At 40.6% G+C, this 27,779-nt stretch overlaps 4 protein-coding genes across 5 annotated transcripts; 3 read left to right on the top strand and 1 right to left on the bottom strand.

Moving 5' to 3' along the window:
* Positions 1–141: 141 nt before the first annotated feature.
* On the bottom strand, positions 142–12,799 carry LOC131131371 (zona pellucida sperm-binding protein 3-like). The gene is made up of 9 exons (XM_058076037.2): positions 12,230–12,799; positions 5,994–6,613; positions 5,775–5,893; positions 5,454–5,557; positions 5,199–5,373; positions 1,206–1,323; positions 1,051–1,133; positions 499–971; positions 142–429 (listed from the first exon to the last, which is right to left on the bottom strand). The coding sequence occupies exons 2-9, from the start codon at positions 6,408–6,410 to the stop codon at positions 368–370; spliced, it is 1,551 nt and encodes a 516-aa protein (XP_057932020.2). The 5' UTR covers positions 6,411–6,613; positions 12,230–12,799; the 3' UTR covers positions 142–367.
* Positions 8,953–12,220, top strand: LOC131131372 (zona pellucida sperm-binding protein 4-like). 2 transcript variants are annotated; one of them, XM_058076039.2, is made up of 8 exons: positions 8,953–9,093; positions 9,172–9,356; positions 9,448–9,545; positions 10,773–10,930; positions 11,009–11,201; positions 11,284–11,458; positions 11,753–11,828; positions 11,902–12,220. In XM_058076039.2, exons 1-8 carry the CDS (start codon positions 9,072–9,074, stop codon positions 11,994–11,996), a joined length of 1,002 nt encoding a protein of 333 aa, XP_057932022.2. In that variant the 5' UTR covers positions 8,953–9,071; the 3' UTR covers positions 11,997–12,220. The 2 variants fall into 2 exon arrangements, with proteins under 2 accessions (XP_057932022.2, XP_078646563.1); XM_078790437.1 differs by lacking the exons at positions 8,953–9,093; positions 9,448–9,545 and having other exon boundaries at positions 9,178–9,356; positions 10,773–11,201.
* Positions 12,800–12,824: 25 nt separating the features above from the next.
* Positions 12,825–17,979, top strand: LOC131131373 (axonemal dynein light intermediate polypeptide 1-like). The gene is made up of 6 exons (XM_058076040.2): positions 12,825–13,120; positions 13,594–13,730; positions 13,817–13,986; positions 17,304–17,482; positions 17,567–17,731; positions 17,807–17,979. Exons 1-6 carry the CDS (start codon positions 13,040–13,042, stop codon positions 17,837–17,839), a joined length of 765 nt encoding a protein of 254 aa, XP_057932023.1. The 5' UTR covers positions 12,825–13,039; the 3' UTR covers positions 17,840–17,979.
* A 1,534-nt stretch (positions 17,980–19,513) lies between these two features.
* chkb (choline kinase beta) lies at positions 19,514–27,522 on the top strand. The gene is made up of 11 exons (XM_058075352.2): positions 19,514–20,083; positions 20,566–20,674; positions 20,745–20,858; positions 20,992–21,125; positions 21,213–21,317; positions 23,174–23,232; positions 23,353–23,440; positions 23,531–23,639; positions 25,729–25,832; positions 25,912–25,993; positions 26,078–27,522. The coding sequence occupies exons 1-11, from the start codon at positions 19,602–19,604 to the stop codon at positions 26,132–26,134; spliced, it is 1,443 nt and encodes a 480-aa protein (XP_057931335.2). The 5' UTR covers positions 19,514–19,601; the 3' UTR covers positions 26,135–27,522.
* Positions 27,523–27,779: the final 257 nt, after the last annotated feature.

The following is a 27,779-nucleotide window of genomic DNA, read 5'->3' as shown; positions in this document are numbered from 1 at the left end:
ATAACACTTACTGTATATATGGAAAATAGCAATACTTGCTTTCTGTTTGCTATGCAGATGATGACACCAGCGTTTCAACAAACAATTGCAATTTTATTTCCATCAAATGGAAAGATTTACAATTTCTGACGTGGAAAAAAAAAAGAGACGCTGTGCCTTTTATTACATTTTCATATCATTACAAAGCGGCAATGCAAAATAAGTGACAATTTCAAAGTTTTTCTCTTTCTGACACTTTAATTAGGCTTTTTTTCCTTTCTTTTTGTTTCAACTGAGGTAATAGCAAAAAGAGTTGCACAGGGAATAACATAGTCACTCATGAGCAAATGCGAATGTTTATTTCGATTGCCATGGAAGGATGTTGAGTTTATTGCTGCTCTCCGATGGCGATGGGACCCAGCGTGACAGCACCTTTCCAGACTGTCTCTTCTGAGAAAAAAAGATGGAAGACATGTACCTCATATCAATAATAACAAGATATCTAAAGAAATGACATACCATCTGTCAATGAACGGCCCTTCCTCGTACCACCGCCACTGACCCAGGAACTGCCGATTTGTTTGCCAGTGGTCCAGGAACCACCCACTTGTTTGCCACCACCAGGGATCCAGGGAAGACCCCCTTGTTTGATGACGGTTGAGCCACCGCCGCCAGTACCACCACCGCCAGTGCTACCGCCACCAGTGCTACCGCCACCAGTGCTACCGCCACCAGTGGTCCAGGATCCCCCCCCATGTTGGCCACCACCAGTGGTCCAGGATCCACCCCCTTGTTGGCCACCACCAGTGGTCCAGGATCCACCCCCTTGTTGGCCACCACCAGTGGTCCAGGATCCACCCCCTTGTTGGCCACCACCAGTGGTCCAGGAACCGCCCACTTGTTTGCCTCCACCGTTCACTACGCCAGGAGATCCGTATCCACCAGCGTCACAGGAATTGCATGCTGCATCCACTCCGCTAGCCTCCTTCCAACTGGTCGGGCAAGGGCGACACAAGCTGTGAGTACCAGATTTACTCAGTATATGTCCTTCTCTTACTTATCATCACTCACCCATCCATGAAAGAGCAGGCCCTGTGGTCAGAATCAATGATGCGGCTTGTAGACGTGGCTCTCATGTGGCAAGTAATGTAGAGCTGTAAGGAATAGACGAGAGTCATTTCAGTCGGGTTCAACACAGCGTTCAGTTCAATCTGAGAGGGGCTCACCAGTCCACTTTCAGCACCCTGGAACCTAAAGGCCTCTAACATGAACCGAAGCTTGTTCTCGTCTGTGCGCGGCATGAATTTAGAGTCCGAGCTCGTGATCCATGCATCAACTAAACATCTGCAGGCAAGACAGTCGGAGTCAAGACCCGTGTTAGACAGTGTGAACTGTGCCTTCAACTTATACTGTAAATAAATATAGTCAATCGTAATTTACAATGTATAAGCTGTGTATAAGCCATACCCACAAAATTTGGAGGGAAAACCGTGTTGCGGTTAATGCGCGTTAGGCAAATATATATTTAGTGTACAGTGTCACACATAAAGATTGCATGAACTCAACAATAAAATAATGTTTTTTTTTCCCCAAACAGTACAAAATAGCATTAAACAGTGCAAATCAAGTGGAAGTTAAATTCCAACATAAGTGTAACCACACGCTCCATGTAAGGCTGTATGTTTCATTGAGCACATTCGTGTGTAATCATCAATCATCATACAAGGCTGGTGAAGCCCACTCACTTCAATTGCAAGATGGACGTAGAGGCTTCCTATGGCATTATTTTTTTGTCATGGAACCCTTAAGGGACAGAAATGTCTTTGCATCCACTGATTTGAAATACCAAAGAAACTGAAGATATATTATTTATCTGTACTGTACAGACTGAATTTGAAACTGAAGCCAGAAAAATGCAACAAAATGGAAAGAGTCCAGAGTCATATTGCATGTTGAATACTGTAAATTTGTTTGTAGGTCTGCATCGAAATGAAAGCCTCTCACGCCCCTCCTGACAGGTCCTATACACATTTAATGTATCTGTTTTTCTGTTCATTTATGTCAGCGGATATGACATGTATGCCCGTGTTGTTGTGGTTGCAACCCGCCATTAAACAAAAAGAAGAGGAATAAAATGCCCATGGCGCTACATACATTACCATGGGTAAAGTTTACATGAGGTCACTTGTGAAATTGCTGGATATTACACATTATTTCTGATGGATTTCTCCTCTGGACTTCATAGGAACCACAGTACAGTGGCACCATTGTGTCATAGTGCTTGGATTCGCCTGGGTCAAGGTACGTCTGCCGTTACATTTCCTTTTGTTATTGATGTTGCTCATTCAATTGTTTGCAATGGCAGCTACAGAGTTAGCAAACCCAGAGAATGGTGGCTTTGCACCATGTTTTGGTTGTTTGCTGTACTTTTTGTACTTCTTACAATGTCGGGCAATTATAACATGACCACAGTGGTACAGAAAATGGATGGATGGAATATTATATTACGTTTAAAAATTACAAATCTGTACAGGCAATATACTTCTTTCTCTTTGGGCTTTTTCTTTCAGGGGTCGCCACAGCAAATCAATCTCCTCCATCCAACCCTGTCTTCTGCATCTGTCTCTCTCACACCAACTACCCTAATGTTCTCCTTCACTACATCCATAAACCTCCTCTTTGGTCTTCCTCTACGCCTCCTACCTGGCAGCATCCTTCTACCAACATATTCACTATCTCTCCTCTGGACATGTCCCAACCGTCTCAGTCTGGCCTCTCTGACTTTATCTCTGACTTGTTCCTGATCCTATCCATCCTGGTCACTCCCAATGAGAACCTCAGCACCCACATCTCTGCTACATCCAGTACTGCTTCCTGTCTTTTCCTTGCTAATCTTCATCCTTGCATCTCCTCCACCTGTTCCCTACTCTCACTACAAATCGCAATGTCATCTGCGAACATCATAGTCCATGGAGATTCTTGTCTAAGCTCATCTGTCAGCCTGTCCATCACCATAGCAAACAAGAAGGGGCTCAGAACTGATCCCTGATGCAGTCCCACCTCCACCTTGAACTCTATTGTCACACCTACAACACATCTTACCACTGTCTTAAAGTACCCATACATGTCCTACACCACTTTAACATACTTCTCTGTCACTCCACTGCCACTCCATTCCTAAGGCATCTTCTCACCACCTAAGATTCAATTGAACAACTCAGTACAGGCAATATACTGTACTGTGATATGTTTCTAAAAAATCATGTCTCGTCCTTGCAGTATCTTTTTCAAAACACTGTTAAAGTGAGATTATTACAGCAATGGTGTAATACGCCAAAAATTCACAAAGGAATTGCAGTAAATCAATCTTCAAATGAAACTATCATACAAAAATCAGCGCCATGTCTGTTGCGATCCCTAACAGAGGACCTAACAGAGATGCTGAGGTCCAGAATGTGTTTGGTAGATTTAATTACACTCAGCTTTGACAGCAATGAAGCAGTATACGGAACACTGAAACCAGGATGCCGAACTTATGTTATGGATATGGTAGGTGTGTGGAATAAGGTAGTATAATATAGCATGATTTTAGCGGCCAACAAAAGTACGGCTTCCCAACCCATACATGCACACACACACCTACGTATACATATGCCCACGTGGCCAGTGCCCCTCCGTACCAATGTCTCCTACAGTGTTGTACCACTTACTCTATATACTCTATGTTTAATTCCATCAATTTTTTTTGTTTTTCGTAAAAATTCAATTATTTTACAAGGTCCATATTGAAGTACATCTTGAATTAAATTATTTTATCAATAAGGCACAATCTAAAGGAAAACCACACATTTTTGTCATTTTGCCCATCCACTATACTTATGTGAGACATGAACACATATGTCTTTCACTTTTCTGTGCGATCTAAAGACATAAATACAGATAAAAAGAGCCACATCATTACTGAAAGTATGGGACATACTTATTCCTCAAATAAAGTCATCTGAAAAAGTCTCCAAAAACCGCCAACAAACCAATTTGACTGGACTGCGCCAAGATGGGGGTGTGGTGCACCAGGGGAGGTGTCCACATTTTCTTTTTAGCACAGTGACAATTTCGCAACAAAAAAGCGATTTTAGAAGTGAAAAGTGCACCAGAAAAAAAAGCACAAGACAGCACCACGCATCGCTTACCGTGGTTGTGGTGGATGCATGCCAGATCGCCCCTCCTGCCCCTCCCCTGTGTTTAATGTAACTGTCAGGAACAGATGATGTGTCCCACGTGTAGTGAATGACATGCAACGTGGCCTCTGATGCACATTCCAGTTTGGCACATTTAAAGGCAATGAGAGGCTTTTATTTGATTGGTTAAGATTAAACTCAGCTGTGTTAAACTCTCTGACGCCTTCTCTCCTTCTCGCGGTGGGAGGGATGGAGGCGTGGGTGCGCGGCGCTGCGCCAGACTGCGCTGCTCATCAAATTTGCAACGTGCGCTGGCCCACACCTGCACCGCGCCTAGTCTACAAACTTAGAGTCCATACTGTGATGTGTATATTAACCAAGCTGCAGCGACACATTTCTAATATTGTTTCGCCAATCAAACTTAATTACTGGTGTATTGACACTTAGCCAGAACACACCGGCTAGCTACTAATCGACTAGCCTTACAACAGACGCACTACATATTGACTACATATTGTATACGGAACCACTGCTGCTGTGTTTTTATTTCTCTGCTTGGAAAAGTCAACATGAGGTGCAGGCGTTCATTTCTATGACGTTACTACATGAAATCAATGCGCCAAGCAAAGAAGTTCCGGTAATGCTTAGCTTTGTAAGGGGCATAGTAGGTGTATCTCATTATGTGCACTACTGAGCTGTCATTTTGTATCTGTTTTATATTTTTAAAACGCACAGAAAAGAGAAAGACATATGTGTTCATGTCTCATGTAAGGATTGTGGATGATTACAAAAAAAGTCTAGTTTTCCTTCCTTCTGTCATCAGTGAAAAAAACATTTTTAAAACAAAAACATTACAGCAACCACAACACTAACATCTAAAATACTACCTGGCCTACAGCAAACTTTATTATTGTGTTGGAATGCATTTTGCCACTGAGATTTATCTGCCTACACTGACTGGCATAAGCACTTCGGGAAAAATGTGCTATAAATATGAAGTTATTGTAAGTATTCTGGTTATTATCCACAAACCTCCCTTACCCATTCTCAATGAAGGCATATCTGGGGCTGGAATTAATTTCCGGTGTCAGCGTAGCCACGCAGTTGTCCACATAAACACGGAGAGGCACGTGATAGTACTGCTTGACAGTGGCCTCCACAAAAATCATGTCCCCCAGATAGTACTCATAGCGGGGCCTCTCATGCATCCAGTCGCCTGCGCGGCAAATCGGGTTTGGAGACAGATTAGAATACATTTTAACATATGAACAAAGGATAATGGACAGATAGACTTACTGGTCATGAGGGTCAGACTGAAGTACAAGAACTCCTCTGCAACCTTGACAGAAGAGAACGGGACCCAGTGTGGGTCGAGAGGTAGGCTGCTCACGTTGTGATGCCTATATGTTTGATAATTAGGACACAAAGAAAAGCAAGAAAGTCAAATACCGAAACTTGATACTTGGGCATTGTTCCAAAATAGATCCATTACATTTTGGTGCAGGTCCAGACATAGGTAGGGTTTCCTTTTTGCAATTTCAGAAATAATGCATGCATTTCAATGAAATCAGGGCATGATGGGGTACAACTGTGGTTTTTGCGTGTAGGTGCGCACACCTTGGGTAGTAGCATTCCACAATCACAGCAGCATTGGTAGTCCTTACAACAGGGATGTTGCCCATTGGCTTTGGGTTATACTGAAGACTGAAGGTGTAGATGAGAGAGTCTTCCGTCATCTAGGGAACAAATGAAAGTCAAAAAAGAAAAAGTATGATTATGCACTGTAACAATGGCGTGCTCCATATGACGATGGATTGAGTTTGGCACCGGGCTTACCTGTAACTTGCTGTTGCAATCGTGCAGCTCAGACTCGTAAATCAGCACGTGAGCGGCTGTGTCTTCCCCCACAAGGCCGCAGTTTCCTAGAGTGAGGTCATCGGGATTGATGAACTGGCCTATTCCAAAGAGGTCCTTCTTGACCTCCACGTGTGCGTCCTTCTCCCGGCAGTCCACAGCAACAGTTGCAGCAGGGACAGGGTGCCGAAGCTCAAAGGGAACGTCAGTCTTAGGCTCAGGCTGAGGCTCTTCGGGGTACATCCAGGTGATTGGCTTTTCAAATGTATTCCTTGTCTGCTGGGGATCCTGGGTCCCCTGTTTGGTGTCCTGTCTCGGACTAAGGTAGCGCTGAGCATTGCACACACTGCAGAGCAAGGCCAGTGCCACTAGGCACACAGCGGTGCACTTGATCACCATGGCTTCACAACAACGAGTGATCTTCACAAGGTGCTGTGAAAATGGAGAAAGGGTTCATCTACTTTTATAAGCAGGACAGCCTGTCTGCTTCTGTTTGCGTCCCACCCCATTTGTTGGACATCTCCTATGTGAGCTGATAAGTGTCAGCCATCATCTCTACTGGGGTTTGTATTAGTAAAACTGTGCCAAGAGTACATGCAGTTCTGTAACACAAGATCAGAATGTGGATTAATGGCTTTACAAGGCAAAAAGGAAAAATTAACAGGTGTAATACAATAATAAGAAGACACTTCTTTACTGATCAGAAAATCAACTCCAAAAGGCATTGAAAATGGTGAAATAATTTATGACTACGAGTGGACTGACACCACTGTTTACTCATAATTTAAAACAAATTGCTTCAGTTAAAAAAGAAATCAGGATGCTGTTCCACCAATGATGAATTCATACAAGATTTCCTGTATTATAAAAAAAAACACAGTATACCGAGAAGACAGCGGTCGCCAAAAGGTTTTGTTGACAGTAGGTTAGGGTCACCTGCCCTCAACAGGACATGTCACACTACTTACCTTTTGCCAAAGTACATTTATATAAAAATCAATTGTGGACCCAACCACTACTGACTGATGGATGTTGCAAACCAGAAAAATCAGGCCAGACTCAAAACCACTTTTGTAAAAAGGAGCACAAACATCAGCTATTTGTGCATGTGTGTACAAGGATACAGTAAGTATAAATTGACTGATGCACAGTGTGTGTATCAGTGTTTCACACAGATGGAAAATCATAAGGTCTGAATACTGGGATTTTGTCTACTTGCGTATCAGGATTAGTGATGGACATTTGATGAAATCCACCGTGATTGAAGAAATTTAACAATCATTCTTTCATTCATCCTCACGAGGGTCGCAGGGGTGCTGGAGCCTATCCCAGCTGTCTTTAGGCAAGAGGCGGGGTACACCCTGGACTGGTCGCCAGCCAATCACAGGGCACATATAGACAAACAACCATTCACACTCACATTCATACCTATGGACAATTTGGAGTCACCAAATAACCTAGCATGTTTTTGCAATGTGGGAGGAAACCGGAGTACCCGGAGAAAACCCACGCATGCACGGGGAGAACTTGCAAACTCCACACAGAGATGGCCGAGAGTGGAATTGAACCCTGGTCTCCTAGCTGTGAGGTCTGCGCGCTAACCACTCGACCGCCGTGCCGCCCATTTAACAATCAATTAATCAAAAATGTATTCATTGAAAGATTATTTGAAATGGAATGGGATGGGTTTATGGCATTCCATATTATAAACTCCGTCCCGTAAATTGCTTAGAAAAATAATTTTGGTTCACGTGACTCGCCCAAAAATTAGTTACACCAAGTATTACATGTTATCATTAATATACTTGTTCTTGCATGATCACATATCAAACGCTGTTGTAGTTTTTTTTTTGAGGGCTTTGTAGTCGAACTCGGTGTGTCGCAATGACGTGCATTGTTATCTAGCTCATTTTAACTTATTTTTCCGACCTTATATTACACTGAAAATTGAAAAAAAATTGAATATTCACAGGGAACAATCAACAGTTCCAGCAGTTTAAAAGCAATTACATTGGCAAAGGCCATTAATTTCACAATCCTTTAAAATAGCTTTAAATTCTCAGTAGCATGCTGTCTCTGTTCTGCCTATAGGAGCTACCATCAGTACGTTTATCTGAGAGAACAGAGCATACTGTTGATGGCATTTATGCATGTATGTACAGAGGTAAGATGGTAGGAGCCCAAGGATACATTTATTGATATTGACAGTTTGAGCCTGCAAGAGACACATTGTTTCTTATTGGAGATTTTAAAATGACAACAACACATAAAGATTATCGATGGAGGCTCCACCGTCAAAGGGAATTTATTCAAAGTCAATCACTGTGTTTGCTTATAAATTATGCTTTGACTATTTGTCCAAACCAGACAACGTGCCCCCTTATTTCAGCTAATTAAAACTGACCCTGGTGCAGTAGTATTTTTCCATTTAATGTCTGGCAGAAGGTAGCAAATTAGGCTTCATTGTGGTCTTTGTTTCCATCAATGATGGAACACAATGCACTTAGTGAAGATAAGACTACGTGTTTATTTTGTCAAGATCTGCTGAACACAAGATAGTGTGACCGCGGCAGCGGTGTAGGTCATCCAGACCCTGTGAAGGTTTTTATTGTTTACAATTTTTATGTCATTAACAAGGCTGTGATTTTTCAAGCAGGATTTTAGCATTGTTAGGATAATTGCTTTGCCACATCCCAGCAATTCATCATTTCACTTACAATCGGGTAGGCAGCATGGGTAGAAAACAAATTTGTCAACATGACCCATGCCATATAAAAGTCAGAGTGTTGTTGCCATGTTTTCTTACAGCGGCAGAGTGTTCAATGTGAACCGATGGCAATGAAGTTGAACTGTCTCCTCACTGTTGCCCTGTTCATGGGATTTCTGGCCAGGGCTCAAAAGTTCACCGACCAACGGCCTGACAACCCCACGAAGTCCAAACCCTTGACAGACACAGACAAACTCTCTTGTGAGGTGGAGGGGCGTCACAAGATACAGTGCGGCTCAGCAAGCATCTCCTCTTCTGGTTGTCGTGACATTAACTGCTGCCATGATGGCCACATGTGCTATTATGGCAAATGTGGTAGGTCTTTTTTCTTGTTTGTATGACTTGACTGCTGCTTCCGGTGTATTGACAATTCAATAAAAATGCTGTCTTCAGTCACTCTACAGTGCACCAAGGACGGCCAGATGATAGTGGTGGTCGCCAGAGAATCCACCCAGCCCGACATTGACTTGGACTCCATTTCATTCCATGCAAACGAGCCAAGATGCCGTCCAGCTGACACCAATTCAGCTTTTGCCATCTACCAGTTCCCCATTACAGCCTGTGGCACTGTCATCATGGTGAGGCAAACGTTATTACTTTCTTTCTTACTTACTTCCTTACTTTCTGACGGTTAGTAAGAAACCCTGTCATGCTGCACACCTACTGTAGGAAGTGGATGGCGTTGTAATCTATGAGAACAGGATGTCATCCACCTACGAAGTTGCTACTGGACTCTATGGAGCAATTACCAGGGACAGTCGATATCAGTATGTGGTTCTCCTATTCCTATACACTCATTAGACACTACTTTGGTTGAACACTTGACAGAATTTGAGGGAAAATTTAATAGAATTTTTATATTTTAGATATTTATATTAAGAATTCCCAATGGCTACAAATACTAATTAATTAAACAATTAAGAATATGCAACAAATCACAAAACTGATGTAAGCAAGCAAACTAGTTAACAGCAGTTGTGCTTGTTGCAGTCAGGTAGGAGATGCACTCCATTTTGCCTTACTTCTCAGTTCTTATCCGTTAATTGATAATTTATTATGCCTGAATACTACATAACAATTCAATGTCAGGAAAAACAGACGGTCAGAAAAGGGAGGCAGTTTATTTAGATGGAACTTTTCACAAAGGCCATAAAAGTGCTTGACGAAACAGATGTCAAATACGCATAAGATGCAAAAAATATTTAAAATCATTAAAATATGTCATGGGTTAAAATTGGCAGAAAATATAAATCAGCTTTGCTTCTTCCTGGGCCGCATAGTGGCCGAATGGTTACCATGTTGGCCACACAGTCAGGAGACTGGGAAGACCTCTGTGTGCAATTAGCATGTTCTCTCCCTGCATGTATGGGATTTCTCCGAGGACTCCGGTTTCCTCCCACATTCAAAAACATGCTAGGTTAATTAATTGGTGGCTCCAAATTGTCCATATGTATGAATGTGAGTGTGAATGGTTGTCTATTTGTGCCCTGTGATTGGCTGGCGACCAGTCCAGGGTGTACCCCGCCTCTCGCCCAAAGACAGCTAAGATAGGCTCCAGCATACCCGCGACCCTCGTGAGGATAAGCGGCATAGAAAATGGATGCTCCTTTTCAGGCATGTATAGCAATGAATTTTGTATTGTGTATATGTGATGTAGTTAATTGTTATATTGTATACAATCAATCACAGATTAAAATTATTTGTCCTGGGTAAAAAGATAATTTTAGCTTTACTTGAAGTGCGTGCAAAAAGAACAAATAGTGTAATTTTACAAATCCAATGCTTCATACTAGTGATCAAAGGCAATCACAATATGGACATGTATGGAGTCTTCCTTTGCAAAAATAGTGCAAACAAAGAGATAGGTGGTTAAATTATTATTACCACTCAAAGAGTCAAAACTGAACATTATCTTACAACATTGTATTGATTGCTGGTGTGCCTTATACTGTGGTGTTTATAAAAATATATATGTCCTGGTTGGTTCCTCAAAGGGTGCTTCTGCAGTGTAAATATGTGGGCTTCTCCACTGAAGCACTAGTTGTTGAGGTTGGCCAGGTTCCTCAACCAAATCCAGCTGCAGCTCCTGGGCCCTTAAATGTGGAGCTCCGTCTGGGAAGTGGAGTGTGCACAACCAAGGGCTGTATTGAAGGTATATGTAAAGAATTTTATCATGTTAGTCCCATTGGAAGTGACTTGGATTTCAGCATTTACATTATTTTGTACGCAGAGGATGTGGCCTTTGGGACATTCTATGAGGATATTGACTACCCGCTAGTAAAGGTGCTCACAGAGCCTGTGTATGTTGAGGTCCGAATGATGGATAGGACTGACCCCAACCTGGTCTTGACTCTTGGGCGATGCTGGGCCACTGCTAATCCCATCTCTCACAGCGTGCCTCAGTGGGACTTGCTGGTTGATGGGTAAGAGTAAGTACCACTCGTTGTAATCATCACACAATTTTGCATGTATTTTAAGTTTGATCGCGTCTCTCTCTGATTACAGCTGCCCTTACGTAAATGACAGTTACCAGACCACCCTAGTTCCAATCGGTCCCTCTTCAGGCATCATGTATCCCACCCACCATAGGAGGTTTATCTTCAAGATGTTCACTTTTCTGTCAACTGTGGTGAACAGTTCTGATACAGATGCAGAGGTTATGAGTCCTCTGAAGCGAAAGGTATGTGATGCAAAAATTGCCAATAAAATCCCTTTTCGTAGATGCCAAACTCATTTGGCCCCGAGGGACAGGCCATACCACTTGGTGGCTCTAATTACTTTTTTAAATTACATCTTTATCATAACACACACTGCCTATAAAACAGATGTGGCATCTGTAAAGTTGATTGATGGTCGCATTAAAGCAGAATGTGTTGCTTTAGGCAAGAACAGTAATTCATATTTCTCTAAAAATGCAAATAAAGGCATGTCCTGCTACTGCAGTATTAAACATCTATTTTTTGTCTTCAACCAGGTACACATCCACTGTGACACAAGTGTATGTCAGCCCTCGTTCGGAAACAACTGTGAACCTATGTGCTTCAGGAAGAGTAAATACTACACAATTTGATGCTATTGAAGTTAAGCTATGAGCAGATGACATATGTCTTGTATCCCACACAGAGAGGGACCTTGGCAGAGCCACTTTCCAAAAGGCCTACAAGCATGACAGCACTGTGGTTAGCAGTTTGGAGATTCAGTATAGGGAGTGGAACTGAAGTGTGGCATAACAAATATCTGCTACTTGATATAAGTTTGAAATAAACAACTGAAGTTGTTTAGAGTGTTGTCTGAAATGTCATGAAATATTTATTTTCATTCATGTCAATCACATACAGGAAGAATGCTGAACTCGACGTCGTAGTACTGTTAAAAATGAGTGTAATGTAACATGAGTCCAGTAGCATTCATCAAACTGTCATCAAAAATACCCAATACATACTCAATATACCTCCATGTGTTCTTCATAGCCTTTTTTTTGTGTAATTCTCGTCGCACAACGGCAGAAGATACACAAATCTGTAAATCAATATAGGTTTATCATTAGTAATTCATGGCAATGGATACATAGAAAACAATACAGAACCGTTATCGAATACTCTCCCTAACCGCAACATTAGGTACACCTGCACAAGACCACAAGATCCATTAAGCAGCTTGACATCAAACATGGTAGCTCACTTCACTTATGCTAGAGGCAACATGAACTTATTTTTTGTTTTGGTGAACTAAGGTAAGCAAAACGTGACAAATACATATCAGTTCGGTACTACAGCACTGCAAGCTACAAGAGGCAATGCTTTAGTTGGCATGACGTGTGCTAACGTGGCTAACTAAAACCAAACGTGTAGGCTATTTAGCAAACATACCACAAAGTATGTATGCGGTATTATTGGATGGCGTAGACGACGTCTTTGTTTTTAAACTTGTGTCCGGCTGGTACAGAAGAAACCCCACAAAAAAGGTTACAGACATCATTAACCACTGTAACAAGCTATTGACAAACCGGCTCGTCGCGTGGGATGACGCTGTCGATTAGTGATGACGTCAGAGTCATTGGCGCTTTGTGTTATCTCATATTTCAAACACAAGACCCTCGAACTTGGCTACGGGGGTGACGCTTTTAAACGAGTCGAAGCTGTCAAAAATGAGACATTTTAATGGAAGTTTGTCTTTATAAATGACGCATGCATTTACGAAGACGGAACCAACCAGTTGCTGGATTTTCCGCAGTAAATGTATTTTATTTTTTTAAGGCACCATGTTTGAACCCCCCGAGACTCTCCTCAAATATGAGACCCCAGTTTTAATCAGCAAAACCACAGATAAAAAATCTTCAAAGGTGAGTTGACAGGCTAGTTAATAATGGCAACACTTCTTGGAGGGCTTCATAGAACACTGACAATGAGGATATTATTTATATAACAACCACAATAGTAGGACATCCATACGATGTAGGTGTTATTTGTATTATTCAATAAAACTATATAAACACATGAAATACAGTGAACCTTATTTTATATAAGGTGTTTTCACGGGGTGTGGCAGGTCCTCTCTGGGAGAGACATTGCATCGTTCAGGGGAGGCTTGAGAAAAATAAAGAAAATCCTATTTTTCAAACCTGCTAAGCTAACTTAGGTTAGGTAAAATGAACTGATTTTGATTTCCTGTAGTGAGTCTGGAGTGAGCGGAAGACACCACAAAATATGCAGTAGAAAATGTTATTTAGGCTCAAAGCACCACACTTTGAAGACCGCTGGTTTAAACAATTCTGTTAAAACAAAAAGCCTGTTTAAATACATAAACTATTCACAGGGGGGCCGTCCTTTCAAAGTGAGCTCCCAACCGCATGCAGACTCCCCTGTGCCACCACCCCCGAAAGCCAAATCATCTGCAGCTGAATCCACCAGGCAGCAAAATGAGGACATACTCAACCTCATCTTTCCACCCAGGTATTGCGTAATCCCTGCTTTACATAACATATCATGTCTTTCCACATGTAATACTTATGTTTATATTTCAACCTTTTGTGCTTCAGGGAATGGATGGAGGGAAACCAACTGTGGGTGCAGCAAGTGTCCAGTGCACCGTGCACTCGAGCAGACGTGGTGAACCTTGAAGAACTACTAGACAGGAAGCTGCAGCAACGGCGTGCCATAGAGACGGGAATATGCCCTGTGCGAAGAGAGCTTTATACGCAGTGCTTTGGTAAGGATTAGACTAAGGTTGATGTCCCACCGCATGAGATCTAATACAAGAGATACAAAATATATATATATAAAAATGTGGAACACTATGACGCAGCACACTGTATTAACTGCACTGACATGGAATGAAATGGGTGATGAAGTCGACCGAACTATTTTCTGCTTTTGACGCGAGTAGGTCTTCCCGCGAAATAGCCGTAACAGTGCTTTTTTCAGCTTCTTGTGCCGTTTTTTTGCCGGCTTTTCTTCACGTTCTTATTTTGCATAAAGAGCACACGCATGAAACAGGGAGACAAAGTCGTCTGAAGCATTTTTTGTTTTTGGAGCTAGTAGTGTTTTCACACAATAATCCTGAAAAGTAGTCGCATTACTGCTGTAACAATATATCTGTCAGTTATCTTCCTGTGTCTTTTTCACAAAATCCAACGAGTAGGGGATATTGCTGCAGCTGTGAGCTTTCACACAGCGACATGGATCAGATTAGTTCTGTGATGCTTATTGGACAGCGACAATTGCATTCAACACAATGGGACAGGAGTAGTATACTTCACAACCCTGTTCAGGCACTGCAGAATATCCTCACACATAGGCAGCGTCCCATCTTTTGTTACTGCTCCAATTTTACCTCCAAATGTGGAAAATTGCCTGGTTGGCTTCATCCTCTGATTCACTGAAGGTGTCCTTTAGAACAGAACAGCAACGTGTAAAGGCTGTGTAAAAGGGGTGATGTCTTTTCTTGCCCTTAATTAGATACAACTAATGTTCTGGCACTTTCTAATTTGTACAGTGTTTTATTGAGTTCTGGCAATACACTCCTGGTCAAAGTTTTAAAACAGCTTGAAAAAGTACAATAATTGACATTTTGCACTGTTTGATTTTAAGGAGGTTCTAAGGAGAGCTTCAAAATACTGAGTGAGCAATTTATTGCTTTTTTGTATCAGCTGATCAAAAGTTTACGGCCACAGCCTTTATTTTTTGCCAAATCCTGGCAAACATTTGTATTCAGTGTAATTTTCTGTCAGGTATTCACACTGGCATGATCTCTTCATGGCAAAAGCAAAATAACTTTCTCTCTATGAATGTGATTGAAGACACGGGGTGATCCTTGGCCCCGAAGGGTGCAAAGTGCAGTCCAATAGCCATCAGACGGCATCTGCACGAGAAGAGTTTTAAGAACAAAAGAACGTCTTCATCTCTTTCAAGACCACAAAATTTCACATTTGGACTTTATATGAATGCACCAAATAGAAGGACATTGATGGAAGAATGATTTATTTTCTAATGAAAAAAAAATTAACCTTCATGGTCCTGATGGCTTCCAGTGTTACTGGCATGACAAGGAGTTCCCACCTGAGATGTTTTCTATACGGCACAGTGGAGGTGTCGATCTGGGGAGCATTTTCCTTCAATGGAACAACAGAGCTGTGCTGTGGTATTAAACAGTAGCTGTCCATGTGGAGATGTTGCGGGGGGAATCCCTCATGACTGAAGGCCCTCGTTTATGTGGTAATGACTGGCTTTGACTGACTGACAATGCTGTTCACAATGCCCGCCTGATAGGCCTGTCACGATAACAAATTTTTCTGGATGATAATTGCTTTTTCCTCACGAGGGTCGCGGGGGGGGGGGGGGGTGCTGGAGCCTATCCCAGCTGTCTTTGGGCGGGAGGCGGGGTACACCCTGGACTGGTCGCCAGCTAATCACAGGGCACATATAGACAAACAACCATTCACACTCACATTCATACCTATGGACAATTTCGAGTGGCCAATTAACCTAGCATGTTTTTGGAATGTGGGAGGAAACCGGAGTACCTGGAGAAAACCCACGCATGCATTGGGAGAACATGCAAACTCCACACAGAGATGCCCGAGGGTGGAATTGACCCTGGTCTCCTAGCTGTGAGGTCTGCGCACTAACCACTCGTCCGCCGTGCCACCCTAAATGGTATAAAAGTAATAATTTTTGTCAAGAATATTTAACATGGTAATTGGAATGTCAAAAATAAATGTAACAAACAATATAATGAGTTAAACAAAAATAGAGCAAAAGCTCTCCCTCTTGGAACCAACCATTTTTTATGATTTAGACTGATTTTTCAAGACGCACATAATATTGTGTTCTTGGGCTATATAGACGAGGTATATGCCAAAAGAATGATTAGTCTCTCATGTTTCATCTGAAAAAAAGATGTTTTTTTATCTTTTCCCAGTCTTTAGTAAGTAGTAGAACATAGGTAAGTTTTTTTTTCCAAAGGCTTTTGTTAAAAGATACATTTCTTTGGAGAGATGCAGGCAGAGTTCTGCTAAAATGCACTTCAGGCATCTTGTGGTCGGTTTTTCGGCTTAAAACTGCATCAAACATGATATCTTCTATTGTGGAGTGGCATCATCACCTTTTTGTGCCTCTTGTGCAAAAAAACGTAAACACTTATACTTGTGTCTTTTGGAGTGAGCGGTCGCATTGAAAAAAAAATGTCTTAAAAGTCATTCCTTTTGTTCCTTCATTCATGTTAGCGTATGTCCGGCTCACGAGGCTAACTTGTTGCCAGCACTCTGACTACTCTGTATTCACTCACTAGTAGGCCCGCCTCCATAAAGAGTGAACCCTCTTGTCATCCAGCCCGTGTGGTACAGAGAGACGAGTAGATGAAACACGCATGCATGCACATATCAATTTATTGAGACCGGCATAATTATCCACTTTTTTATTGTTCAATTAATAGATTTATCGATTGTGACAGGCCTTACCGCCTGACAAAGGACTTCTTCCAGAGGAATAACATCACTGTTTTGGACCATCCTGTGTATTCCCCTGATCTAAATGCAATTGAGAAAATTTGGAGATAGATGGCAAGGGAGCTTTACAAATATGGACATCAGTTCCAGCCCATGAATACCCACCGTGAAGCCATCTTCACCACCTGGAGCAACATTCCAACTACCCTCCTGGAAACACTGGCATCAAGCATGCCCAAACCATTTTTTGAGGTGATTAGCAAGAATGGTGCAGCTAGTCAGCATTACTAAACACATTTTATTTCTACTTTAGGGATGTGTTGGAGGCTTTTTTTAAGCCACGGTTTTACACTTTTGATCAACTGATGAAAAGCTTATTTCTTTAATGGTTGTTTGCAATAAATTGCCAACTCAAAATTCTTTTTGGTCTCACTTCCATTTCTTCTTGTTGCATTTTGAAGATGTACGTAAAATCTCCTTAAGATCTAACAGTTGAAAATTTTAATTGTTGCAATTTTTCAACTGGTCTTGAAATTTTGATCAATCTTGATATTTTGATATATCTGCCCCTTTCTTTTAGATGAGCTGATCAGACAGGTAACCATTAATTGTGCCGAGAGGGGTCACTTGCTGTTGCGGGTCAGAGATGAGATCCAAATGACCATTGCTGCTTACCAGACGTTCTATGAGAGCAGTGTTGTTTTTGGCATGAGGAAAGCTTTGCAGGCTGAACAGGACAAAGTGGACATGGCAAGAAGAGTAAGGATTTAGAGTTCTTTCTCAAATAATCACAAGATGCATTGTTCACTGGAATGAATAAAAACCTGGCCTCTTCATTCGTAGATTGCCGAGCTGGAGAAGGAGAAACAGGAGCTGGAGAAAGAGTTGCGGGACGAAAAGGCTAAATGTGATGCTATTGAAAAGACAGAAGAAGAAAAACATGAAGTGCAAGAAAAGAAATACACAGAGCAGATTCAGTTCTTGAAGAGAACCAATCAGCAGCTCAAGGTGATGTATTAAAAAACTGAAAACAATAGATTACCTTTATTGCCCATACTAACATTTTTTGCTTGTTCTTTTTAGGCCCAGTTGGAAGGGGTTGTGACGCCGAAGTAACTTATCAAGATGGAGTAACTATGTCACTAGAGAATGTCAAATGTATTTTTTAATGAATGGATATGCGTAATCATTTAAAAATAAATGTTTTCATAAAAGTATTAGCATCATTGAAGTTTCATTCAAAGAAAGAAATCACCTGATTATTTTTCTGGTGTAGCACTTAAAGCTCTAGACATTCTAGCCAGTTCAACAAGTGTGACCCAAAAAGAATGCATTAAAGTATTAGTTTATATGTGTATTATTGTGGTTATTGTCATTTCATGACAAGTGTGTCATGTGATTGTGTACGTGTACCCAATTATATGTACTGTTGGACACACACTTCTGGCTTGAGCAACAGTTTGGCAGATATTTAATGTTCGTGAAAGGCCATTGACAGATTAAAATATTTTTCTCTTGCTGGGAATCACCAACTCCAACCACTTCTGCCTGAGCTTGTCTTGGAAAGATTTACTGGGAGCCAAAACTGAGCAAAGCAGAGTTGTGGGGAGGACAGTCCTAGAGTATATCTACCCTATAGTGCATGTCCATATGAGGAGGCCCGGCTCCCTGTGATGTCACAGGGAAAAAAACTGTCTATTCAGCGCCGTCCCAAAGTTCTTTCAGGGCTCACTACCAAATGCGCAAACCTCATTATCTGAAACGTTGGCATTGTTTAACATGATAATACAACATTTATAGGGCCGAAAAGTGGAAAAAGCATAATTGGGCCCCTTTAAAATACTGCAGGCATGTCTCTCAGGTTCAGGTAAAAGTGGAGCAATCTAAGAATGGTATGTTCAGGCTTAAAAACACCTAAAAACAACAGGCATAATAGTCAAAGCAGATAAAAGGATCACATATGCCTGCATGTCACTTAAGTGTAGCGGCCAAATTGCAAGGAAAACTATTTCTTAACAGCATCTGGAGGTGGGACTTGACCAACGCAGCTAAAATTTAGCCCAAAAAATTTAGGTGACACATTTTATTCCATCCATCCATTTTTTGTACGGCTTATCATCAGTATCTTTAAATAATCTAAGATCTTGCAAAACAAGATGTTTGACATTTTTGTGCAAAGGTGAGCTATGAGTTGCATTAGCATTGACAGAGCAGCCAATGCAGAGTCCAAATTATTTTTAAAACTAACACAAACCATGGACATGAGATAAGCTGTAAGTACCGTTTTTCTCAAATAATGAGGCAACAGTGTTTATTGCATTAAAGTAAACACATCAGCTTCCCTGTTGCACTGTTGGCAAATGCATCTTATGGTCCTACTACCAGTGCTTCATTGTGACATGTAAAGTGTGACAGTTGCCCTTAGCAGAATGGAGGAAGTACTGAATGAACTAGCACTGGCAATTTTTTACCAATACTCATTAAACACAGCGAAAATTGAATGAACATTTTTTAATGGTTTCTTTGGGAGAATTTTTTAAACAATTTGAGCAAATAATGCAGAGTGATTGGTGAAGTATATACTCATGTTTATTATTAACTATTATTGTGTGAATAATATTTCTGTGTCAACAATAACAGAGTAAATTTCCAGCTCGAAACAATGGGTCTAACTATCAGGACCATTTTAATAGAAAAGTTCCCAAGAATATGCTGTTAATGACGTATAAAGTCACCACCAATCAGCTTGTCGTGTGAACCCGGAACTAAACTGTGATTGGCCGATTGAGAGAGCGCCCCCAGTGTGCTGGCTAAGAGGAGGTGAAGGCTGTTTGGATAATGATGCTGCTGCACTAGCATTAGTCACACACATACACACATGCGATTAACACTAACAAGATATGCTTTTGTCTTCCGGTTAGGCAGCAACTTAATCAGCGAACTGTTAACAGGAACCTCTTACTATCTCAAACCCAAAACACAACCGGTTTCTTTTCTACATTTTACCCGGAAGCTCGCCATGCAGTCGGTCGGGAATGTGAGCGGAGACTCGGACTTGGAAAGAGTCCACACACCAGAGCCGAAGCTTTTCACCGACATGCCTCCGACGAGCACCGGCGTTGAGAAAATGCCAACGGGCTACGAATTGCGCCTTCTCGTCCACGAAAGAACCTCAAGAACCCCTAGTCCTTTGTTGGGGTCCAACTGTGATGACGACTCAGAGGCAGAGTCATTCAAGGGCGGCAGGACTGAGGAAGTGGACCGGGACACGAAGGAGAGGGCGTTTTCGTGGTGTCGAGATTTCCTAGCTGGAGCTTGGAAGACAATCCAACTAGTTGATTTTCAAATTAGCATCGTCAGGTAACTACTAGCTTCCACCTTTCAATAGTAAAGAGTAGCAGGGAGCTACTTTGTGTTTACTTTTGCTTAGTCAAGCTTTTCCCTGTCAGTATTATTATTAGTAATATTAGTAGTAGATCCTGAAATGGGTCTATAATCGGTAGCAACATTGATTTTGATGCACAATTCTTTTCATCAGTGTCAGATTTAAGCCAAAAACAGCAAAATATGTCAGCTTCGGAGTTTACCATTGTGCAGGTCAACATGTGATAATGAGGCTGAGCAGTAATTTAATCAGTCAAGCTTTATCTAAATAGCCCTTGTCATGCAATAAGATTCTCGCTCAGTGTTTTTGCCATAATAGTCAAGGTAAATAGACACACTTATTAACTTGTTTATACAGATTCTTGTGAAGGCATACTTGATAAACAGTGATGATGGCGTGTGCAAACAGTATACGTGTGCAAATGTTTTCTCTGCTCTAATGTTGTGTTGTTTTGCAGCGGTGGATTGAGTAATCTGCTGTACCTGTGCAGTTTGCCTGAAAATGTGAATACTGTAGGGGAGGAGCCTCGCCAAGTGCTCCTCAGAGTCTATGGTGCCATCCTACAGGTGGATATGGACCAACAGAATCCAGATATGAAGCAGATTATGGAGTTAATTGTTATTTTTTTTGCTACAGGGAGTGGACTCTTTGGTGTTGGAGAGCGTCATGTTCGCCATACTGGCAGAACGTACTTTAGGCCCCAAACTGTACGGCATCTTTCCACAAGGACGCCTGGAGCAGTATTTTCCAGTATGATGCACCCCAGCCTGAATACCTGTTTCTTATCAGTGTTTTTATTAGATTAAAGGTCGTTTAGTTGCTGAACAAACGATTCATTCATGACAGGACAGAATTCCAGATGTATCTGATGTTTTTTTTCCAGAATACCCGCATGCGCACAGACCAACTGTCAGACCCCAATATCTCCACTGAGATTGCCACCAAGATGGCGCGGTTTCATGAAATGGTTATGCCATTTAACAAAGAGCCCACTTGGCTGTTTGGGACCATTAATAAGTAAGCCCCCACCCTCTCTCCCACCACGCACACTTCTTTTCTAATCAAGTTTATTCTCCGCTTAATGTGTGTGTTGTATTCCATCAGATACATGGATCAAGTGTTGACGTTGAGCTTTACACGTGACGCCCATGTGAAGAAGTACAAAAAGCTGATGAAGCTCAACCTGCCAGCTGAGCTCAAGAACCTTCGGTGGGTTGATGGTAATCTTATAGATGATAACTCAGAAATATACAAACATGCACCAGTACAAGTTTAAAAAAAGTCCTCCCACAATGCATTGTGTCAGAGCAAAGCATTCAGGACAGAAGCAGCATCCATTCATTTTCTATGCCGCTTGTCCTCCATTCATTCATTCATTTTCTACCGCTTTTCCTCACGAGGGTCGCGGGGGGTGCTGGAGCCTATCCCAGCTGTCTTCGGGCAGCTGGTGGCCAGCCAATCACAGGGCACATAGTATAGACAAACAACCATTCACACTCACATTCATACCTATGGACAATTTGGAGTCGCCAATTAACCTAGCATGTTTTTGGAATGTGGGAGGAAACCGGAGTACCCGGAGAAATCCCACGCATACACGGGGAGAACATGCAAACTCCACACAGAGATGGCCGAGGGTGGAATTGAACCCTAGCTTCTCCTAGCTGTGAGGTCTGCGTGCTAGCCACTCGACGCTTGTCCTCCAATAAAAATGAAATGAAGTGCATTATGGAAAAACTTTAAAATGTTTTTTAATGTTTTTACATTTTGCACTCGCACTGGTACATGTTTATCTATTTCTGAGGTACACCCTTTGAGTATCAAGTTGCTGGATGATTAGTTTGATGTTCTCTGTGAGATGATCATTGTTGGTCGACACCTAAACCTTATTAAAAAAGAAAAAATCCCGACCATAAAAAGGTAAAAATCCCAATTGTTAAGTTAGGTGATGATTTGTGACTAGAGTTGGCAAGCTCGTTGTTCCATTGCCATTGTTCTCTGAGGTGAAGCCTCAGGTGTCAGGGATACTGTGTAGAACCAACCAATGTCACACACCATTGCACTCGTTCACCTTCACACATTACAGAAACAAAATGTTATATCCTACCACTAGTACACTGTTACTGATAAAATTTTGTTAAGATATTATAGCACACATTAACATCATCCACATTCCATGATGATCAGCTTTAACACAACTCAACATACCCAATCATACCTACATGAAAAATAACAATTTGCAGACAATAATAAAAATGTTATTAAAAGCAGTGCTCATATTTGACTGCACCATGAAGGTGACAGTGACAAAAATCATCTCATTACAAACTCTTTACATTGTATGTTTTTTAGTACAAGTAAAATAAAGTTTCTCATCAAAGTTGGAGGTGTCAAGGTAGAGACATGCCTTTTATGGCGTAAAAAAAACTTCCATGTTACAGAATACTGTAAAAACACAATTTGTGTTCTCCTGAATTGCATAACATACTGTATCATACGTGTACTTAATGTACACAAACAAAACAGGATGCGCACAGATACTGGCTTTCTGTATGTGCAGTGCCAATTGTATTCTTCTCTCTGATTGGTCAGATTATCAATAGATGAGAAACTTGGGCCAATCAGAATAAGAAAGGGATTTAGCTCCTTTTGGTTGAAATCTGAAATGGAAATAGCGCCTTTTGGTTGAAAGCATAAATCACTTTTTTTCATATTTTTAAAAATGATTTCAATACCAAAATATGTGATTTGGATACACATGACAGAGGTCTATTAAACTCATGAAAAACATGCAACTTAGTGAAAATTGGATTTAGCGCCTTTTGGTTGCAAGCTCTTCAAATACTGGCACAAAATGGCACAAAACCCGCTAAAAGACATTGACATAGAACATTATGTTAAGCGATATAATAGTCATACATACAGTATATATATATATATATATATATATATATATACATATATATATATATATATATATATATAATATTTTCAGACTTAACTGCATGTCTTTTGTTGTCCACAAATGTTTGGTCATCTCAATGTTCTCCTTCTGCCCTCCATAGTGAATTACTGGCAGCGACTCCATCACCTGTGGTATTCTGCCACAATGATGTCCAAGAAGGTAAAAAGGACCTCCTTTCACATGCACTCAAAGTTTAATATGCTTTCCAATTAGGACTTTGAGGGAACATGGCTCATTAGTCTGCAGATTGGTTGTATATTTACTGTTGTGTCTTTGAAGGTAACATTCTGATCCTGCACAAAGGGGATCAAACGTCAACAGACAGATTGATGCTGATCGACTTTGAATACAGCAGCTACAACTACAGGTGATGTCACAGTTTTGTCATAAATTGATCATTTTCAAGACATTTAATTTTAGCTGGTGTGAGATTTTTTTTTTTGTGGGTTTATTTTAGAGGCTTTGATTTTGGGAACCATTTCTGCGAGTGGATGTATGACTACACCTACAACAAGTGGCCTTTCTACAAAGCCACACCAGATGATTACCCCAGCAGAGAGCAACAGGTTGGTACAACATCGACAAAGACAATAAATGGGCGGGATGGAATCTAAATTAAAATAGCTTCACTTCCTCACATGTGAGTTTGACATCAACTGGGACTCTTAAATTTGCTAAAATCACGACAACGTTCCACAATTTGCTGAATAGACTGTCTACTCTGCATACCATAAGTGTTAGGGCCACACTCGGGTTGGAAAAACATTATTTATGGGAACAATGTCACAATTTAAATAATTTTGATACACAAAATGAGCAGTGGAAATATTACCGTAATTACATTTGAACAATAGGTATTAACTGGATCTGACTGTTACATTTAAATAAATAAATAGTTGAATACAGCTCTTTTCTCATTACATTGTGCAGGTATAGCTAATTTTGTTGTTTATTTCAGCTTTTTCCGGATAACCTTTTTTTGTTTTTAAACTTTTGTCTTACAGTACCCTCTAGTGGAAATGTAAGTGAACTCTTAAAGGAAAACTGCATTTTTGGGGGTGAATTTTGCCCATCATCATCAATCCTTATGTCCTTATGGCATGTCATCGGGAGGTACCTATTTAATAGCGATGGCGACATGAAGCCCCATGAGGCTTTGAACCATTTCAGTCAACTGGTTCGAGAAGGGGTTTATTTCTTGGAGCTTCATGTGCACATAAAACCACCTTGGATGCAATTACAATTACAATCAATCAGGCTGTATCTTCATGTGTGATGCATTGAATGCTGATCTGTTTTGGCTCTTGGAAATGGTAATGTTCTACAAAAAATTGTATAACCAAATGGCTAATCTACAGTGTGTGGTGTAAAACATCCAGTATATATAAAATTTATATAAAAGGTTTTCTTGTCCATAAATGCTTCCGGTATCATGTGATATGGCTAGCTTCATCATGGTTTTATGTCACCTGGCATGGCCTCAGTGAAAGTGCTTGTGTAACTAGGAAGATGTATTCTTGTGCACAATGAACATAAGTCAACCCGGAAAGTTTGTGTTAGTAATACTGTAATATATTAATATTATAATGTAGTAATATACCATGGACAAACACTATCCACACACTCAACTGACTGAGTCTCGCCACAAAACCCCACATTTTAATGTCTAACCCTGAGGGGGTTTATATCGCTGAGTGACAGGCAAACATCGGCAAATTGTGAACTAGTACCCAAATCTGTCACGTGGTACAGCCTGGCAGCGAGGCTTCGGACGTCATCAATTCCGGCCCCTACACCTAATGAATCAAGCCTCGGTACACGCTTTGCGGAAGCGCCCCCTCGATTACTCGACACACGCTTTGAAGCCGTTTGATATACAGTGGTATGAAAACCTGTACATGCTGTGATCATTCAAGAACAAATACATTGATGATAACATGTAATACTTACAGTATCTTGCTATATTTTGACAGGGGTGTCAAACTCAATTGCACAAAGGGCCAAAACTCATTGCCTACTTTAGGTTGTTGGCCAGGAACAGGGTGTAATAGAGGGTGTAATTGAGTTTGACACATGTGATTTAAAACATTACCAAAAATTTTTCCCTAGCTCATTGATTTCACATATTCGCCAGGGGGTTTACGCTACTTCTGTCAACAGCAGCAGCATAGAAACGTCAACGGCACCGACTCTGTCTTTAGGTACAAAATGCTGACGGCAAACAAGCATCTTGTTGAGACGCGAGGCCTTGTGTTACTCCGCCATATAAATATAGTTTTTCGTATTAGCTGCTACAATAACAGTATCGCTGTACCTTGGTTAGTAAATGGAACACTGTTGGTGTTTTTTTGGAGCTTTTTTTGTCTGGGCATTATCGTCAAAAGAGGTACCTCCCGTGATGTGCATTTTTAGCTCGCTCATATTAAGTTGTTTTCTCACAGTAGAATGCTCAGTAAAGGGAAAGAAATATGTGTTCATGTTTCACATAACCATTGTGAATGATGGGCAAAATTTAAAAACTGCAGTTTTCCTTGAAAGCATTTGTAAATTGTTTGTGTTATTTATACTAAAGATGATGAAAAAATGTGACTTAATAAAACAAAGCTCCATGGTCTTAAATGTATTAATGCTTTCAATTGAATTATTATTTTTCAGCTTATTTTCATCAGAAGTTACTTGAATGAGCTGAGAGGAGAAGGCAGTGGCGACAATGTAGACCAAAGGCAGATGGAGGAGGACATGATTATTGAAGCCAATAGGTAATATGTGGTGTCTTATCATTGTTATCAGCACAATGATAATCATGTATTGATGTTGGGTGTCATAACTCTCGTGCAGGTATGCATTAGCATCACACTTCCTGTGGGGCCTGTGGTCTATCATCCAAGCAAAGCTCTCTAAGATTGAGTTTGGCTACATGGTAGGCATCATTGTCTTGTTTTTAAAGACACTACTTGTCAATCAATGTGGTATAATCAATGTAACTCCTGTCAATATTTCGCAGGACTATGCCCAGTCCCGTTTTGATGCCTACTTCAAGCAGAAGAAGCTCTACTCCTAAAAAAAACAAAAAAACAACTTGCACTCATCTGAATATCTCCAACCTGGCCGCTAAAAACTTCCCATATTTGCATTCAGGTGATCCATTGCTAAGTTAAAACAATCCACCGGTAGGGCTGAAAATGGTATCCACAATTTCTTTTTTTTTTATGCACTTCACTTCTGTGGACCACTTTGTGATATTAGCAATTGTCTCTTTTGTCAGCATGTAAAAGTTTATTTAGAATTTCAGCAACTAAAATGGTACTCTTGAGTTCATTGTGGAAGGTATTTTAGTTTTTACATTCGATTCTACCTCACATGCTTTAACGGCTATTCCGCCCAAAATTCACTAGAGGTACCTTCACCTTCTAGATGAAGGAACACATGGAAGAACTCACAAGTGTAGTAAAATAAACATTTCAGAATTTGGTGGATAGGCTATTCTGAACAAAGGAGTATTTGGGCCACACACTGGGGGGATAATATTATTGAAGTTTTGCAAGAAAAAAAATATCTATATGTATAATAAGTAATATGTAATAATTATTTTCTAAAAATATATAGTTAAGTTGTAATTTTACATGGAAATATTGCATAATACATGAAAAAGTTGTTTTTTGAGACAAAGTATTTTGCAGTTTGCTGAGAAAAAAGCATAACGTAAAATAATCATTCTATAATTATTAATGATTCTATGAGACTTACAATTGTGCCGGAGAGAGAAATGTCTTTGCTCAAATATTCTAAGCATAATCATACACCGATGTTAAATGTTTTTGCATATTTATTCTGACTACCTACCTACCTACCATAAATTCATATATGGCAGGCGCAAAATATAAACCTGTGCTCGTCTGGGACTGTTTTAATTTTAGTTGCTGAAATTGCAACTTTATTCTCACAATAACTTTTATATATATATTTACAGCATTTTCTCTCAATATTACAACTTTATTGTAATAATAGTAGATCTTTTTTTCTTGTAATTTGACATATATTGATCCCTTGTGTGGCCCTTGTGTAACTGTAAAGAATACTGCACAATTTTGTACAGATTATTTAAGATGACTGTATTGAAAGAAATGTAACTGTCCACATTTAAATAAGAAGACAAAAAAAACGTACGCTGCTTTGTGAGCCTTGTGTTGCAACTGTGTGGTATTGACATATTTGCTTTAAAATATTTCAACTGATTCTGAGGTTTAGGATCGTATGTTTTCTTTCCTTTTTTTGTTGTTGTTGCATCTGATCAGCTTTATGTATGATTTGTTGTATTTTTTTCAACAGAAGCACTACCATCTTCACAAAGAAGAAACAAAAAATTAGAATTATATCTGGGTTTCAAACATAAAAGTTGTTTTGGTTGTATCATCTGTCATCTAATTTTATGCTAATAAACTACGTCTATATCGCATACAGTTTTTGGTAATCCCGCTATGTTTAATCACCGACTACTTGTGTCGAGTAAGTTGAGCACACAAGAGGTCATGTTTCATACAAGTCCGTCCCACCTCCAAAAATAGGCCGGCCCAGCTCAAGGGCAGGTGACCGGGAAAAGGAGACTTTATTTTCCCTGTGTTGTCAAACCTTTCTGGGAGTGGATGTGTGCATCTTTAGCCTCGCATGAGCCGCCTTTTAACAATTTTATGCATTTAGCATTTAAA

Source organism: Doryrhamphus excisus, linkage group LG1 (genome assembly GCF_037039965.1).
Source record: "Doryrhamphus excisus strain RoL-2023G ecotype Guam linkage group LG1, RoL_Dexc_Guam_v1.1, whole genome shotgun sequence".
NCBI classification, from domain to species: domain Eukaryota; kingdom Metazoa; phylum Chordata; class Actinopteri; order Syngnathiformes; family Syngnathidae; genus Doryrhamphus; species Doryrhamphus excisus.
Note: the sequence above shows the minus strand (reverse complement) of the source record. Positions and strands in the feature narration are given on the sequence as shown.

Coding starts and splice junctions, on each gene's coding strand:
- chkb (XM_058075352.2), top strand. CDS start 19,602: ATGCGATTAACACTAACAAGATATGCTTTTGTCTTCCGGTTAGGCAGC. Junction 21,318..23,173: donor GCTGAGCTCAAGAACCTTCG/GTGGGTTGATGG, acceptor TGCCCTCCATAG/TGAATTACTGGCAGCGACTC. Junction 23,233..23,352: donor CCACAATGATGTCCAAGAAG/GTAAAAAGGACC, acceptor GTGTCTTTGAAG/GTAACATTCTGATCCTGCAC.
- LOC131131371 (XM_058076037.2), bottom strand. CDS start 6,410: ATGGTGATCAAGTGCACCGCTGTGTGCCTAGTGGCACTGGCCTTGCTC. Junction 5,374..5,453: donor CAGTCTGACCCTCATGACCA/GTAAGTCTATCT, acceptor TTTGCCGCGCAG/GCGACTGGATGCATGAGAGG. Junction 430..498: donor GGGCCGTTCATTGACAGATG/GTATGTCATTTC, acceptor TTTTTTTCTCAG/AAGAGACAGTCTGGAAAGGT.
- LOC131131372 (XM_058076039.2), top strand. CDS start 9,072: ATGTGCTATTATGGCAAATGTG. Junction 9,357..9,447: donor CCTGTGGCACTGTCATCATG/GTGAGGCAAACG, acceptor CACCTACTGTAG/GAAGTGGATGGCGTTGTAAT. Junction 11,202..11,283: donor TGGGACTTGCTGGTTGATGG/GTAAGAGTAAGT, acceptor CTCTGATTACAG/CTGCCCTTACGTAAATGACA.
- LOC131131373 (XM_058076040.2), top strand. CDS start 13,040: ATGTTTGAACCCCCCGAGACTCTCCTCAAATATGAGACCCCAGTTTTA. Junction 17,483..17,566: donor AAGTGGACATGGCAAGAAGA/GTAAGGATTTAG, acceptor CTTCATTCGTAG/ATTGCCGAGCTGGAGAAGGA. Junction 17,732..17,806: donor GAACCAATCAGCAGCTCAAG/GTGATGTATTAA, acceptor TGTTCTTTTTAG/GCCCAGTTGGAAGGGGTTGT.